At 50.0% G+C, this 14,684-nt stretch overlaps 2 protein-coding genes across 2 annotated transcripts; both read right to left on the bottom strand.

Annotated features, from left to right (window-relative positions):
- Positions 1-299: 299 nt before the first annotated feature.
- On the bottom strand, positions 300-2,593 carry HOXD11 (homeobox D11). Its single transcript, XM_061447960.1, has 2 exons — positions 1,665-2,593; positions 300-1,095 (listed from the first exon to the last, which is right to left on the bottom strand). The coding sequence occupies exons 1-2, from the start codon at positions 2,269-2,271 to the stop codon at positions 860-862; spliced, it is 843 nt and encodes a 280-aa protein (XP_061303944.1). The 5' UTR covers positions 2,272-2,593; the 3' UTR covers positions 300-859.
- A 5,637-nt stretch (positions 2,594-8,230) lies between these two features.
- HOXD12 (homeobox D12) lies at positions 8,231-10,378 on the bottom strand. The gene is made up of 2 exons (XM_061447819.1): positions 9,157-10,378; positions 8,231-8,837 (listed from the first exon to the last, which is right to left on the bottom strand). Exons 1-2 carry the CDS (start codon positions 9,716-9,718, stop codon positions 8,599-8,601), a joined length of 801 nt encoding a protein of 266 aa, XP_061303803.1. The 5' UTR covers positions 9,719-10,378; the 3' UTR covers positions 8,231-8,598.
- Positions 10,379-14,684: the final 4,306 nt, after the last annotated feature.

Genomic DNA, 14,684 nt, shown 5'->3' with positions numbered 1-14,684 from the left:
ACAATTATTGTTATTTTAATTAAAAATAAAAGCCTTTTTCGATGTTTACAGCAGTTGCAGTCCCATCAGAAGTGATGGGCTGCAGCCAGCCATACTGGCTCTGCCTCACGGCGAAAAGAGAAGGTTACGCATACCTACAAAGAGAGAGTTACACATCTAAACTAATCTTGATTTAAACGCGTTCAAAACAACCCGACTAGGCAGCTTCCTATTATTATTCAATTGAACTTGGCTCTAACCCGGGAAGAGCTAGAATCCTTTGGAGATGGAAATCCATAGAGTGCACGGAAGTTATAACCTTAACTTTACTAGAAACCATTTATTCACATGAAAAAGACAGTGGCCCATGCTTTTGGATGACAATAGAAACATATATATATATATATTTTATATATAGCGAACGTACATTTACCATCTCTTAAATAAACCGCATTCACTTAAAGGGAGGAAAGTGTTACCCTAGCTCAAAAGCAACAACAGAGGCCCCCCCCCCCCCCCCCCCCCTAGAACTCAATGAATTGTAAGCAAAAACTACCAGACACACTGCAGGTCCATTGCTGGCACTGTGAGAGAGGAAAAAAAGCACCTTTGGCGAGAAACACTGGAGAGTGGACAGTTGGATTTGTCCTAGTTTCCCCTTATCAGGAATCTGCTCCGCCAAGCCCCGAAATCTCCAGTGGCCATTCAGTGTGTGGAGTTGCATATGAAAATGAAACTTTGAGTTCCGCAGGGTGGATGTGTCATGTAAACCAATTTACTTTTGCATTCAGATGGCAGGTCAAAGAGACCGAGATATTCTTTTTCTTCTTTCTTCCTTTTCTCTTGCTCTCTATTTTTTTTTTTTTATTTTTTATTCCTTTCAAAACAAGGGATTCCCAGTGAAATATTGGAGTCGATCTCTGTTCAGTTTCTTTTCTTTCATCCTTCGGTTCTGGAACCAGATTTTAACTTGCCGGTCAGTGAGGTTGAGCATTCTGGACAACTGCAGTCTTTTCTCTTTGTTTATGTACACGTTGAAGAAAAACTCCCGTTCCAGTTCCCTTATCTGATATTTGGTATAGGGACACCTCTTTTTCCTTGATCTCTGGGGAATTGCTGAAATTCAAGAAAGAAGAAACTGATTTGTGCTGCTGCGAACACGCTTAGCTAGGAAGAGGTCAGACTTTGACAATATCACATTGCCTGGATAACAGCCCTCTAACAGTTAAAAGAAAAAATATTCCCTGGGCTTTTGCTCTCTGGATGAGTTAATAAAAAAGCGAATATTTTCCAACTTCTCCTTAAAAGAGAGCACTTCGAGCAACACAGAGAGATATTTAAATGGGCTGGAAAAATTCCAAGTTTCTCAAACTCCTCTCACCCACCCCCCGCCCCAAACAAACGAAGATCTTAAGCTCTAAACCGAAGGCAGCTCTGAGCAGTACCTGTGAAATTTCCCCGTCTGCCCCCGCCAAATCAACAATTTAATAACAATTAATATCCTCTTCCAAGAATACCTTAAGCCCACCTAAATTGGTTTCCTATCGTAAACACGCTTTACAACGGTAAAGGAAATCTTATAGGATATATAAAATCCTTTGGATGCTTATAAAATTGCACATAAAATGAGGCTTGACAAAGTGTTGGCCTTGTACTCTTGCCCCCAATTTACTACTGATACCTACCTGAACTGTTGCTCTTCTCTGCAACAGCCTCACCAGAAGGGGAATCGGCGCTGTTTGCTGGTGTCACTTTCTTCTCTTGGCTGGAAGGTGTTTTACTGCAAGTGCTGTTCTGGGCTTTCAAGTCGCCCTTGTCCGCGTCCCCCTCGCCCTCGGAGTGCTGCTGGTACGGGGGTCCGGGGGCTGCCTCGTAAAACTGGTCGAAGCCTTGCGGCAGGATGCCGTTCCTCCCCACCGAGCTGTAGAAGTTGGAGGCGGCGGGAGACGGTCCGTGGTGGCCGCAGACAGGGTCCGTTTTGAATAACATTTCCGTCCTCCTGTTCGCAGGCTGCAGAAAGTCTCTGTGCATCACCTCTTCAGCTGAGTAATAAGGAGCATAACTGCCCCTATACTGCCATTTGCTGCGCTCTAATCCGTATTCCCTGAATGCCACTTCGCGCACAGGTTGGACATGAGGTAAATTGGAAGAATAAGGAAAAGTCATTTGACAGGACGACGACTGCGACAAAAAAGAGGGTTTCGTCGAGAAATCTGAGGGTGAGACGTAATAAGTGCACCCTGGCAGATACATATTGGAAGTGCCGTGACTGCAATCGTCAAACTCAGTCATGTCTTCCTTTTTGCGATTGCAAGCAACCAGGAGGCTTCAATGCATTGAACAAGATCCATCTATTGCACAAGAGGGTTTGGACAGGATCAACTAAGAAAAAATCCCCACCGTGTGCTGACGTGCAATTCATCTTGATTGATTCTAGTGGTAATTATGTCACGTGACGCGATGCAGAAATGTCCTTATATCTATATCAGCCCCTCGGAAAGGCTCCTAACACCGCTCCAAAGAGCCTTCCCAGCACGGAGAGGCGAGAGCAGCCTTTGTACAAATACAGCCGGTTTTCACCCTCAGCCTTTCCCCCGGCGGTGAGGTATACGTCGGTGGTACCGGTGATCACCTGGGGCCACTCCGCCGGGGCGGGTGCTTGCCCACCACTGTTGCAGACCGGAGCGGAACTCCGCTGTTAGCAGCCCCCGCCTGCATCGCTGCCCGGCCCGCCCGTCGGGGAAGGGAGCCCCCGGGGAGCGGGAGCCCGCCGGGCACCCCCGGCTCTGGAGCTCGGTGGCTCCTCGTTAGCGGGAGCGATGCTCGCCGGCCATCGCCGCTCACACAGATGGTGAGCGAGCGGATGATGATTCACTCAGGAAAGGCAAGTGCCACTCGCACGTGTGGATCAGCCCGCCCGGGTCCAGCAATCCACAGTTGGCATCAGAACCGGTCACAAAATCCAGAGCCCGAGTCCCGATCACCTCATTTTCCCCAGCTTACAAGCCCAAACAGTGCGCGCTTGTGCCAAGGCGCCAGAGACAAACTGAGATCAGAGATACGCAAACAGAACATCTCTCAGAAACCGCTTTTATGAAAGGGAGACACTTTCGGGCTCTTCTGGAAAGCAGAGGGCTAGGGAGGCAAGAGAGGTCCACCCCGCACGGTTTCCTTGGGAAGCAAAGCAGCACACAAAGTGACCTCTGTTCCCGTGCCTCCAACTCCCACCAAAATGTCCATTTTCATTGGAAGGGAAAAGCAGAGTTGGGAGCGGGCGACACGCACAACAGCCGCCAGCCCCGCGGCCGCCCTGCCTTCGAGGGCTCATTTTTGCCAGTTTTCTTTTTCGCCTTGAAACATTATTTTACATACACGAGCACAACCCAGGTCACAAAGGCTGAAAAAAGAAGAGAATAAATAATACGCTCCAGCAATAGCCCTATGCTCGAGCAATCCCTCATTCCAGATACGTTTGCCAGCTCTCTATGGGAATGCCTTTTTTCCACCACTGTACAGCATAGCCAGAGCAGCCTCGCCACATGCCGCTCTCCAAATACACCCAAAATCTGAGCGAGCTCCTCACGCCGAGGGGGCCACCAGCTGGACCCAGGCGATCTCCGGGAGCTCCGGCCAGGCGGCAGGCCCCAGATCACCTCCAGAAAGGCAGACGCCTAGTCCCACAGCATGCAGAGAGCCCGGCAGGTAGAGAACTGTCCCCAGATCACGGGCAAACCGGGGGAAGGCCCGAGGGCTCCCTGGCTCTGCAAGGCGGCCGTGCCCACCGAGGGCTCGGCCCCGCTGCGACAGGGGTCTCAGCGCGACCTCTGCTCCACGCCGCTGAGGGTCTCGATGCGGGGAGCCCCGCAGCACGGGCTGCCCCCAGGGCCCTGCTCCTTGCCTCCTGCACCCTGCTCCCTTCGCCCTGCTCCCCGCACCCTGCCCTCCGCCCCACCACCACCGGCGCTGACCCTCCTGCATCCTCCGGCCCCCCAGAGCATGCGAGGGCTGCCCAAGGGGCTTCCTCACCCCAGCCCAGCTTGCCCTTTCTAAAAAGCAAAAGACCAAAGCCAAGCAGATAAGATGAAACTCATTCCCCCTTTTCCTCCCTTTATCTTTTTTCTGTTCTTTGTACAATATGGTGGGTTTTGTCTTGGTGCCTCGCCTGCAAGCCATCTCAGACGCCACACGTTGGTTGCAGCAGATAGACCCTCGCGAGCTATCACCAGAAATCAAGGCACAAACCCACCACTCCCTTCTTTTGTAGATAACTTTCGAGCCCCTTCGATTCTGATGCAACACATGAACAACCTCCTAAAAACGATGCCTGCGCAGTTAAAATGGCTCCTGTGTCACTTACCACCCCGAGCTTGCAGCAGAGCAGGGCAGGGACCCGTTTGGATTGTGCCCCCAGGTTTCTCATCGCCTATCTCCTCAGGAAAGATGGCTCTGGGAACCTATGGAGCTTCATTTTCTTTCCCGTTCAAACACTAATAACGCCTTAGCCAGAACCCTTCACCTTCCTTTCAATGCAGCAAGCCTAGCACCAGTTAAATTTTGGCGCAGGAGCCAACCGGTTTCAACTAATTCAAGTTCAAAGACATGGCGACGATTTGTTAATACTAAGCCCTTTTAGGAAACAGTCCCTTAAAGAGCAATCTAATTTGGAGAATGTGAGACCAATACCATAGCAGAGACCCCGCTGGAATAAGGCAGAGCTGAGGGTCCCTGTCTGCCACAGCATTTTCATCCTGGGGTCGGTTCCCAGCCCAGCTCTGAGCATTACATATATGCCCCCCTTTTTCTTTCCCCTTCAAGCAGATTAGACAGCATAGAAACATAAATGCACATCATGTCCACAGTCAGGCGAATACTTTACCGTTAGGCGTCTTGAAACATCTGCAGCCGTTGCCTGGAATTACCAAGGATTCAGGTCCAAGTGACATTTCCAAAAGCCTTCCTTGAAAATCAAGGCGACTCGCATAACATTCGGGTTTGAAAAATCCACCCAGTCCGGCTGGAGAAGATGCGGTGTTTTGTGCCACCCAAGATAAGACACTAACTTGACCTTAACTTTGTTATGGCGCCCCTAGTATCTGGAGAACGTGAACAGACACTGTCTGGCAGCTCTCGTAAAAACCGACTGGAGAAGAGATTCTGAGTCATTTCATTTATTGCCACTACAGTTCTGCAAGAAAGCTTTTCCTCCCTGCCAAACTTTAATTATTTATGCTCTTTTAGGAAGCACAAAGGCATCCAGAGCCATTCCCAACAAGCCGAGTTGCGTTTGCAGCCTTATCAAAAGAGGAGGAATGGAGAGTCCCCTCGGAAGGGCTTTATCACGTTAGGGCTGCGGTCGGAATGCAAAGATGTTTATGTTGGAATAAATAAAGGGATGGATGGCCGCCTGCATGCTGGGGGGGGACGACGCGGCCGTGGGTCCCGCAAGCGGGGGCCCGCTGCTCCCCCCCTTCCCGCACCGCACCCCATGTACCCGCAAAGCAGGGACGGGGGGAAAGGACACCCGAAATAATCCAGCCGGAGGGCGGGGGGTACATCCACCTCACTTGGGCGCATCTCCTGCAAGCCCTCCCAGCCAGCGCGCCGCACACGCGTGTGCGCACACATGTGCCCACAGGGCGGGTGAGGCGGGTGCGCGCAGGCAGAGCCGCACAGGCAGCGCGCATTCTGTGTTTGCAGCTCTGCCACGCGTGTGCGTGTGTGTGTGTGTGCAGTTGTGTGTCGTCGCCTGCTGTTCCAGAGGAACGGCTGAAACCTGGGGCATGGGCACGCGTGAAATCATGCACGATTTTCTACCGCCTGTGTGTCTGTGAACAGTTTTAGCCCACAGATATGCACGTCTGCGTGTGTGTGTATGTGCACACACGGTTGCACACAACGGGCGCTGCTGAAATATGTGCCTCTCTATATACAGGCACATACAGAGATACATAACACACGTACTTTAGCATCACATCACAATTTAGTTCCTACCTCTTCTGATTTTGGTCCTTCCGTAGGCGATTTTAGGCTGGAAGCTCTACAATCAGCCATCATCGTAGGTCAAATACGTTTGATAAACAGTACATCGCCTTTCACATCTTTTCGCCCGAGGACCTTCTTCGGATTTCACATCACCCATGTAATAAAGGGACTGGTTGTACTGGGGCTGGTTAGGATAGGGAATGACGGCATAAAGGGTCCATTTCTCATGGACTGTAGCCGAATGAATGTATTTCAAGGAGAGAGTAAGAAAAGAGGCTTTATCTGTAGATCTGTGGTTTGGTTGTGGGTTTTTTTTGTTTGTTTGTTTGTTGTTTTTTTTTTTTTTTGCTTTTCTCCTGGCTTGCACCATTGAGCTTGCTTCTAGTTTTTTAATTAGGGAAACACTACAGAATGAAGAGACTTCCATTGTCCGCAATGCACCATCTCCCATTACGGGGCTGGACGTCTCGACGACTTGGAGGGACCCAGGGGTGGTGCCTCAGGTTGTGGATGCCCAGGTGCTCACCTCGGCCCTCAGGGAGCTCCCACCCTGCGCTGCCGCACCCCTGCTTTCCCCTGGCAGCAACCCCGTCAAGGCTAGGCAAGGTTTTGTCTGAAATGGGCAATGCGGCAAGGGTAGCCGTTCTGGACGGCGAGAAATGCCGCCTCCGAGATGGGCTGGGTTTCATTTTCCCTCCCAAAACACCACCCGAACATTACCTTTGGGGATCCCTGAAAGCTTTTGGGAAGATGGCTGTATCTCTGCCCGCTTAGGGATCCAAAATCATGTGTCCCTCAGTGCCCTTGCGAGCAGACATCGCAAGAAAATGAGTGGGTAGGAACGAAGTTCAAATATACCCTTTTATGAAATAATGAGTTTATTGCCTTCAGGAAGGCAATCGCCCAGTGTAAATAGGTAGCTGCATTGTGCCATTCCTTCTGGTTATTTAGCCTTGTGTACGCCCAGCACAGCCATATCTGAGCTTACATTATAGACCAGAAAATAACGCAGGCTCTGCCAGCGTTATTATCATTAGTGTTGCGGGAGACAACCCAAGATTTTGCGTGTGGAAACGCCTCTTCATTAGAAACAGATTTATGTGGAAATTGAGGCCAAAAGGAGTTTTAATCCGGCCCTAAAAATCCGTGATTTTTTAAATTATTATTATTTTTATTTATTTTCTGAAGTACCAGACCAAGGCAATAACAACCGCATTTCCCCCAGCTCTGCAGCTCCTGCCAGCCTGGCTCCTCTGGTGCTGCAGAACCTGGTGGCTCCCGGCAGAGAAAGTCTGTCAGCAAGATGCGGGAAAAAAAATCGATTACCTTCTCGTCCTAAACCAATAATCAAACGGCTTGGGCAATGCTCCCAGCCCCTTCTGGTTGGGTTATCCTCTGAGGTTTATATCTGGGGGAAAAAAATGAAAGCGGTCTCCCCTTTCCCTCATAAAAGACTCTGCTGAAACGGCCATGGGGACCGTCCCTCAAGATAATCAAACGCACCAAACCCTCCTGGCTCTCCTCTCTCCTGCGCCGGCAGCACCTCGGGGTGAGAGGCTGTCGCCGGCTCTTCGCAGCACTGCCTCAGCCCAGTCCCCGACCCCAGCCCTCCACGGCCTCAACACCACCCGCTCTCCCTCCTCCTGTTTGTGGCAGCGCTTGGGCAAGGCCAAAGTCAGCGGCGCTGAAAGGGCAGGGCCCGGCCTGGCCCGGCCACCTGGGGCGACACCGGCGACGACGCCTCGGAGGCTGCCTGCTCCGGGCCCTGCTGCCCCTCCTCCTCCGCGGTACGTCGCGCTCCCCCGGTGTCCGTCTGGCGCACGACGGGGGCAGCGGAGAGCATCTTCCCAAGGGGGAGCCGGTCCTCTGTACCCGGGAAATGGAGCAGCAGCAACTCCCCCCATCCCCAGCCCGCACGCAGGCTCCCCTCCACCCATTACCCAGGCCCGTGCCCTTGCCGTCGGGCAAGCGTGAGCGGATGCCACCGCGGAGCCGGCGCGCAGGTTACGCTCTGGCCTTGCGTGGGTGTCACGTGCCCTCTCTGCCAGGCTGCTGCCGGATCTGGAGCTCCGAGCAGAGGGTGGAAGGAAAAAAAGGAAAAAGGAAACAAGAAAAAGGTTTATTTGCCAACCACTTTCCCCATCGCTGCTCGAGCAGGTTACTCCAAACCACAAAACAAGACGGCGCCGCAGGCTTGCCCTGGCGTGCAGAGCAGCAGATGAAAGGAGCGGCCAGGATTCACAGAGCTGACGTCTTTACTAGGCGTTATTCCTTTATTTTTGCTGCAAAATGGTGTTTACATACAGACAGAAGAAATCGATTTTAGTTTAGCACCACTCGTTCTCCGAGGAAAGAGAGGGTAAGAAGCATGAGGAACTATATATAAATGGAGAAAGAAAGGTTAAAAGCTGATAATACAGGTTTCCATGCTGGTCCGGCTTGTCTTCTTTGTTTTGGCTAAGAACTCAGCGCCTGCCAATTTACGAAGGGATCCTACGCATTTCGAGAACTTGGTTTAAACGGTAAAAACAAAAGCAACCCACAAACCGCAGTCCCCGCGTTTGACTCACGAATACGCTCTATTCTAGGGGTGAACACTCCGGGCACAAGTTCATGCAGAAACGGGCAGACTCTGCTCTAGTACATAGAAAGCGCCTGCTCTCGCATTACTACTCTTTTCTTTTTCATCCGCCGGTTCTGAAACCAAATTTTAACTTGCTGATCGCTTAAATTCAGTCTGTTTGATAGTTCTTTCCTCTTCTGTCGGTTAATAAACTCATTGAGGAGAAACTCGTTTTCCAATTCAGCAATTTGTTGTTTTGTGTAAGGTTTCCGTTTCTTTCTTGATCTCCCCTGGGTGGGGCACCAAGGCAAACCTACAACAAACACGTCGATAATTTAGTGGATCAGGTCTGGGCATTAGAAAGAATATGCAAAAAAAAAAAAACAAAAAACAAACAAAAAACAAACAAAAAACAACCAAAACCAAACCACCCGCAAGATAACAGGGCTAAACTAGGTCGGCAAATCTGGCAAAGCCCATCTGACAGCGCAATTGCTATCTACATCCGAGTCGGATTAAGCGATTATCGCTCCGAATGGGTTACGGGGGGGTTACAGAGCAATTACAGGCATCTCCTAGAAAGCAAGTATCGCTAGCTCTCTTCTAGCTAAAGAGAGATATTTAAGGCATACCATCCTGCACTGAAGGTCTGAGGCATGACTGGACTGCTGCGGGCTGAACTGTCAGGTTCAAGTTGACGGAATTCTTGATGTCCTCCTTTAAGCTGGAAGTGCAGGAATTCACTTCAAAAAGAGCAGCCGAGCCATGCAAACCCCTCTGCAGGCTCGAGTGGTCATACTTTACGGGCTTTAAGTTGGCTGCGTGAGTAACAGTTGGGTCATTTGCAAAAGATTGCCTTTGCCTGCATCTCTCCTCTTGTTTGGAGCTCGCATCATGGGCGTAATATTTATTGTTGTCTTCCAGGCACTCTTTGTTGCCGTTGGAGCTGATGTTGATTGGAACGGAGCCGGGGAGGTAAGGCTGCGCCGCGCCGCCGAACGCGTGGCTCTGCGGCTGGGCTGCGCACGAACTTGAGCAAGTCCAGGGGATCGAGCTCCGGGGGTAGGAAATGGTGGGCAGAGCCGCCAATTGACTGCCATTAGCCCGCAAATTGGGAAAATAAAAGGAATCTGGAGATTGCAAATTCAAGAGAGAACCAACGTAGCCAGATCTGTAGAGACTGCGATCACACATTTCCAACAAAGGACTTCAGCTGTTCTTACAGCAGTATTTAGTTACAACAGGGAATAAGCGGAAAGCCTGAAACGATTGGACGAAACTTTGCAGACAGGTTCTTCAAAGCCGGTAATTTCAGCACCGCCTCCAGCCACCGAGCCACAGAGTCCCCCCTTTTTTTTTCCCCGTCTCTTTTTTTTTCTCCCCCTTTTAAGAAGTCTTATGATAACACTTGAAATATGAAAATACCGAGCTCGCAAGGGGGAGGGGAGAACATGGTCTCCGCTTCTATAAAAGTGGCCGGGGCTGGCTGACAAAGCTGCGGAGCTAGCGAGATAAGGGGAAACTAAACATTTACAGAGTTGCCGAGGGGACAGGGCAGTCCCCGGCGCAGCCCTTGCCTGGCGGAGCCCCTCCAGATCAGGCAGACCCCCTCCAGGGCCTGGCAGCACCCCCCGGTCTGGAGTTCCCGAAGGCCTGGGCAGCTGCTGGGGCGAAAACTATCACCGCGATAGAAGTGTGCTCAGCGGGCTCGGAATAACTTACGTTTGTCTCCTTTCCAGTATATGCGAGTGCTTAGGACACACGAATGTGTTTCTGTTTCTGTGCAGATGAGCACACCTTGTGCCTCTGTGTGTGTGTGTCTGTGCTCAGAATACGCATTATGTCCGCTTTATATACGCGTTTGTTTTAATTGCAAGCAACATGATATGCATCTGCATATGCTTGCAATTAAATTAATTGTTCGGACATTGCCATGATCGTCATTCTGGTACACTAATGACTAGTATTTTCTTAGGTACGCAAGTCTGCCCTTTTTACCCTTTTTACCTTTCATCTTCACTCTAAAGAGAAGGCAAGACTTTAAACTACACCTCTAAATCCCGAAGTTTATTCTGTCTTTAAAACACAAACAAAAAAACACCAACAGACTGAGAATAACATCAGCAGCAACACGGAATTACGTGAGGGAGCCGCCGAGATAAACAGACAAACGAACATTCAAACAGAATGGAAAGACTGCAAAAAAGAAACTGGCCGGTTCTGCTCTGCAAGCAGAGGATGGGAGCGTAGCGGTGGGCAGAGCAGAGTCAGATCGGCTGGGTACCCCGCTGCTATCTCCCAAGCTGCGTATGAGGAATTTTTCTCCCCTGAAGAGAAAATTATATCCCTTACGGTGTTATTACGGTGCTGTTTTGGGGAGCTTATACATATTTTTACATTTTGAAGAGATCAAACAACAGCCCAGTTATTCCGCTATTTCTCCCATTTTCCCCTTTACACCGGAGTAAGTACAAATAAAATCATATTTGAGAGTATCCTCCCAGGATGTTGTTCGTGTCCTTTCCCAGACCATGAGGATCGGCAGGCGGTGTTCTCCCCACAGAGATAAGCCGAGGCTCAGTGTGCTTCACCCAAAGGCCCCCGAAGGAGACAAGCCACTGGGCTACTCGGGGAGCAGCACCCTGCCGGAGCCCAACAGAGACCCGCGTTCCTGAACACCTTTCGGTGCCGCCGCCCCAGGGCGCCTTTGGAGGCCCATTCGTCACCCGGACCGGGCCTTTCTGTCCCCGGCCTCTTTTCCAATAGGATTTCCCCTAGTTTGAGCGAGCCCATCTTCAACAGTCTTAATGCCCGGATTTAGCCACTTTCATTACCTCCGTTAAAAACCTGAACCTAGTTAACAGGTAGGGTTAATTTTCCGTGTTATTGTCCTCTTAATCATAGTTTTAATATTGGTTTTATTTCTACTCCGAGATCAGAGACGCTTGCCCCTCTTGACATTCTCCTAATCAAATTCATCTTTCTATTTAATGGGAAATTGGGGTAAATTCTGCAGTAATTTCATTGCCCTGGAAGAAAGCTTTAAATGATTGCTCCCTCCTAGACCACACAGGACCACACAAGCACCGCTGGAAGATATTACTGACCACTGCCTTTAATTTTTATTGTTTGAGTTATGTCTACCAATTGAATCTCCCTCTTATTAGCTTAGTTGTTTTCTGCTTTTTTTTTTTTCCTCCCCATGAGAATGGGCAATAGTTTATTTTCATAATCGCCTTTTACGAAAAAAGCTGACTCTGATTTTCGCTTCTCAGAAAACAGAAGGAACTTTTTGTGCTCAAAGACTATATTTTTTTTCAGCCCTCAATAAACACAGGGAATGGATGTGAGTTCCCAGTTACCGGAAAGAAAGGTGACACTTCAAACTAACTTTTATGGGGTTAGAGAAAACAGAGCTTTCAATTAATGCTCAACTCATCTGTAATTGCTAATTAATACCGCGAAAAAAAATATGAAAAGAAAAATCGGGAGTAGCTGGAGACACTCACAGCTGCGGAAAGTGATGTTTATGTTTAAATCTGCAGGGAAAAGCACTGACAGAAACATCTCGTTGCAGGGGCGGCTGGCCACTCCGCGGGGCGGAGAGCCTCGAACGGACTGGTGCTGTTTTTTCCAGCCCCAGCCGGCTTCTGGTTTGGGGGGCGGCGATAGAATGCCGCGGGTGTCCCCCTGCCTGTGTCTGTACAGGAAATATCACCGCTGAGGAACAGAGCGACCCGGAGGGCTGCTTTCACACGCTCCTTTCCGCTCTTTAGTTTTTTTTTTTAAGTAGGCAACCGGATCGCCTAAACATCAGAGCTGACCACACGCTATGATTTCACTGGCATACATGTTCTTCAAGCTTACAGATGAAGGTTGCTCTGCGTGTGACCGAGTAGTCTCCCTCGCTCGTTTATCACTCGAAAACGCAGCTCCTGAAGAGAGGCTAAGGCTTCCACTGTCTATGCCCGGGGTTGTCCAGGAGATGGCAGGATTGCCTCAGACATGGCTGGGAAATAGCGCTGCCTGGCAGGAGCCAAGCAAGCTCCATGGTGGCTGCGGTGCAGGCGAGGCGGCCGGCCTGCAATGCATCATCGTGCCACTGCGCATTTGCAAGCCACTTTGTCGAGGTTCATATCAATTATCTGTACTAATGCGCGCTACATTTCCGGCGAAGCATTATGCCCTTCTGTCTAAACACGGCCGGCTGTGCCCGGCTGCAGCTGCGGCTGCGCGGAGGTTCCGCGTCCGCGTTGGGTGAAGCGCCGAGCACCACGGCCCTGCCGGGTCCGTGAGCGCTTGGAAGAGCCCAGGTTGCCGGCACAGGAGCTTTGAATAATTCTTGTCAATGGCCCCGCTCCAGGCTTGAAAAAGTCTTTCAATCTGCACTGTTAGGTGGACGGCTGCTGTGTCCAGTGCCGCAGCCCTGGCCTCCCCTTCCTCCCGGCTGTGGCTGCTGGTTTCTTAACGTTTCTGCACGTTGTTACAAGACTAAAGGTCCTCTCCATCTGGTACCCATTTGCCAGCCAGTTCGTGTTTCCTCTTGCCCTGGAAAGGGAGCTTTGGCCTTGGCAAAGCTGCGTCGTCTGAAAGCCCGGAGTCCAGCAAAGCCAAAGGTTAAGCCTGGAAGGAGGAAGGGAACAGCCCATGAAGGCTCCGCTGCCGGGAAATACAACAGCTCTGGCAGTGCCCGGCCAGAGGGAGACTCCTCGGAAGGAAAAATTACTCCGGAATTAATAGGACTGAAGTAGGGAGGATGGGGAGGTGTCAAGGAAAGGGAGAAAGAAGAATTTAAAATATTCAAGGAAAACAAATCTGCACCAGCAGAGAAGGCCGTTCCAGATACCTAAATGATGTGTCCCACAAGTATCCTCTGTTCCCAGAATCAAACAAAAATGCATATTGCGATAAAATCTGAAATGCTCCGTGATGGATTTTTTCCCCATCCGTTCGGGGAAAATAAACGTTTCAAAACCCGTGAATGTGCAAGCGGAAGGGAAAGGGGAAGGAAGAGGTTGGAGGAGGCAGAAGATAACCCCCACTGGAGCCATTCGGTTGCGGAGCCAACGGAGGGGTACCGAATTGGGCCGGCCGCTCCTGCCGCTGAGGAGCCCCGCCGGAGCACCGGCAAAGGGCAGCTTGGAAGGGGAAACTGAGGGGCGCTAGGCCGCTCTAGGCACCGGGCAGGCAGAGCCGGACTCGGAGGAGAGGGAAAGACAGACACCCCGTTGCCTCCCACCTCGGATATTTTCCACCGGCAAGTACTTCTTTCTTCCCAATACCATTCCCCGGTGGAAAGGCGAGCCCGGACACGCCTTTCCCTACTTCAGCGTGCTTTGCACCGTATCTAACTCTCCTTTCCCAAGAACCGCGGTCTTTAAGTGGTCCTGGAAAGATCCCAGGCAAACTTGGAAGCCGATAAACGCCGTGCTGCAAGAAGAAGGCGAATTTTGTACTCTCGTTTATATATATATCGAAAAGAAATAATTTTATTAAAGACGGTTCAGAAACAGTTTGGCAACATTGTTAACAGCTTGGAACGGCCAATAATCCTAACACAAAGTAAAAGCAGACTTGAAGACAAGAAAAGATATGGTTTATGGAGAAAGAGTCTTACCGTAGGTCTTACACACATACACTGGTAATCAAAGTGTTTAGAGCAATAGCATATTAAAATAAATAATACTAGTTCGGAACACACACATTTTAATAATTAGACGAGGCACATTAGCAGAGAGATACTGCTTCTCTCTCTTAGTAGTTGACTAGCATGTCTGATCACCCTGTGTATATCTTAACATGCACACTAGGTTTAAAATAATAAAAACCCGACGAAATACTGGCCTTTCGGCCTATATAAATTACGGCATCTTTTGAAATCCCTTATTTATTGCTTCTGTCATTAACACCCGTTTAGTTTTGTAAATTAAAAGTTAGCGGTGCACTTCACTTCTCCGACCAGGAGTTTGTTTTGTTTTTTTTTTTGTTTGTTTGTTTTGTTATTTTAATTTTTAAGAGCCATGGCAGAAGAAAGGGGAAGAATCTTGCGCTGGTCCGGTCAAATAAGCTAGAGCGGGCACTTTACACAGAGGCTGCGCAGGTTTATACACTGCAGGACAAACCGGCCCGTCAGTCCCGGGAAAAGAAAGCGCTTTCCTGA

This window comes from Pezoporus flaviventris, unplaced genomic scaffold (assembly GCF_033815535.1).
Source record: "Pezoporus flaviventris isolate CSIRO_AGI_PZ_B2104156 unplaced genomic scaffold, CSIRO_AGI_Pfla_v1 ptg000001l, whole genome shotgun sequence".
Taxonomy (NCBI): domain Eukaryota; kingdom Metazoa; phylum Chordata; class Aves; order Psittaciformes; family Psittacidae; genus Pezoporus; species Pezoporus flaviventris.
This window is presented reverse-complemented; position numbering and strand designations above follow the sequence as displayed.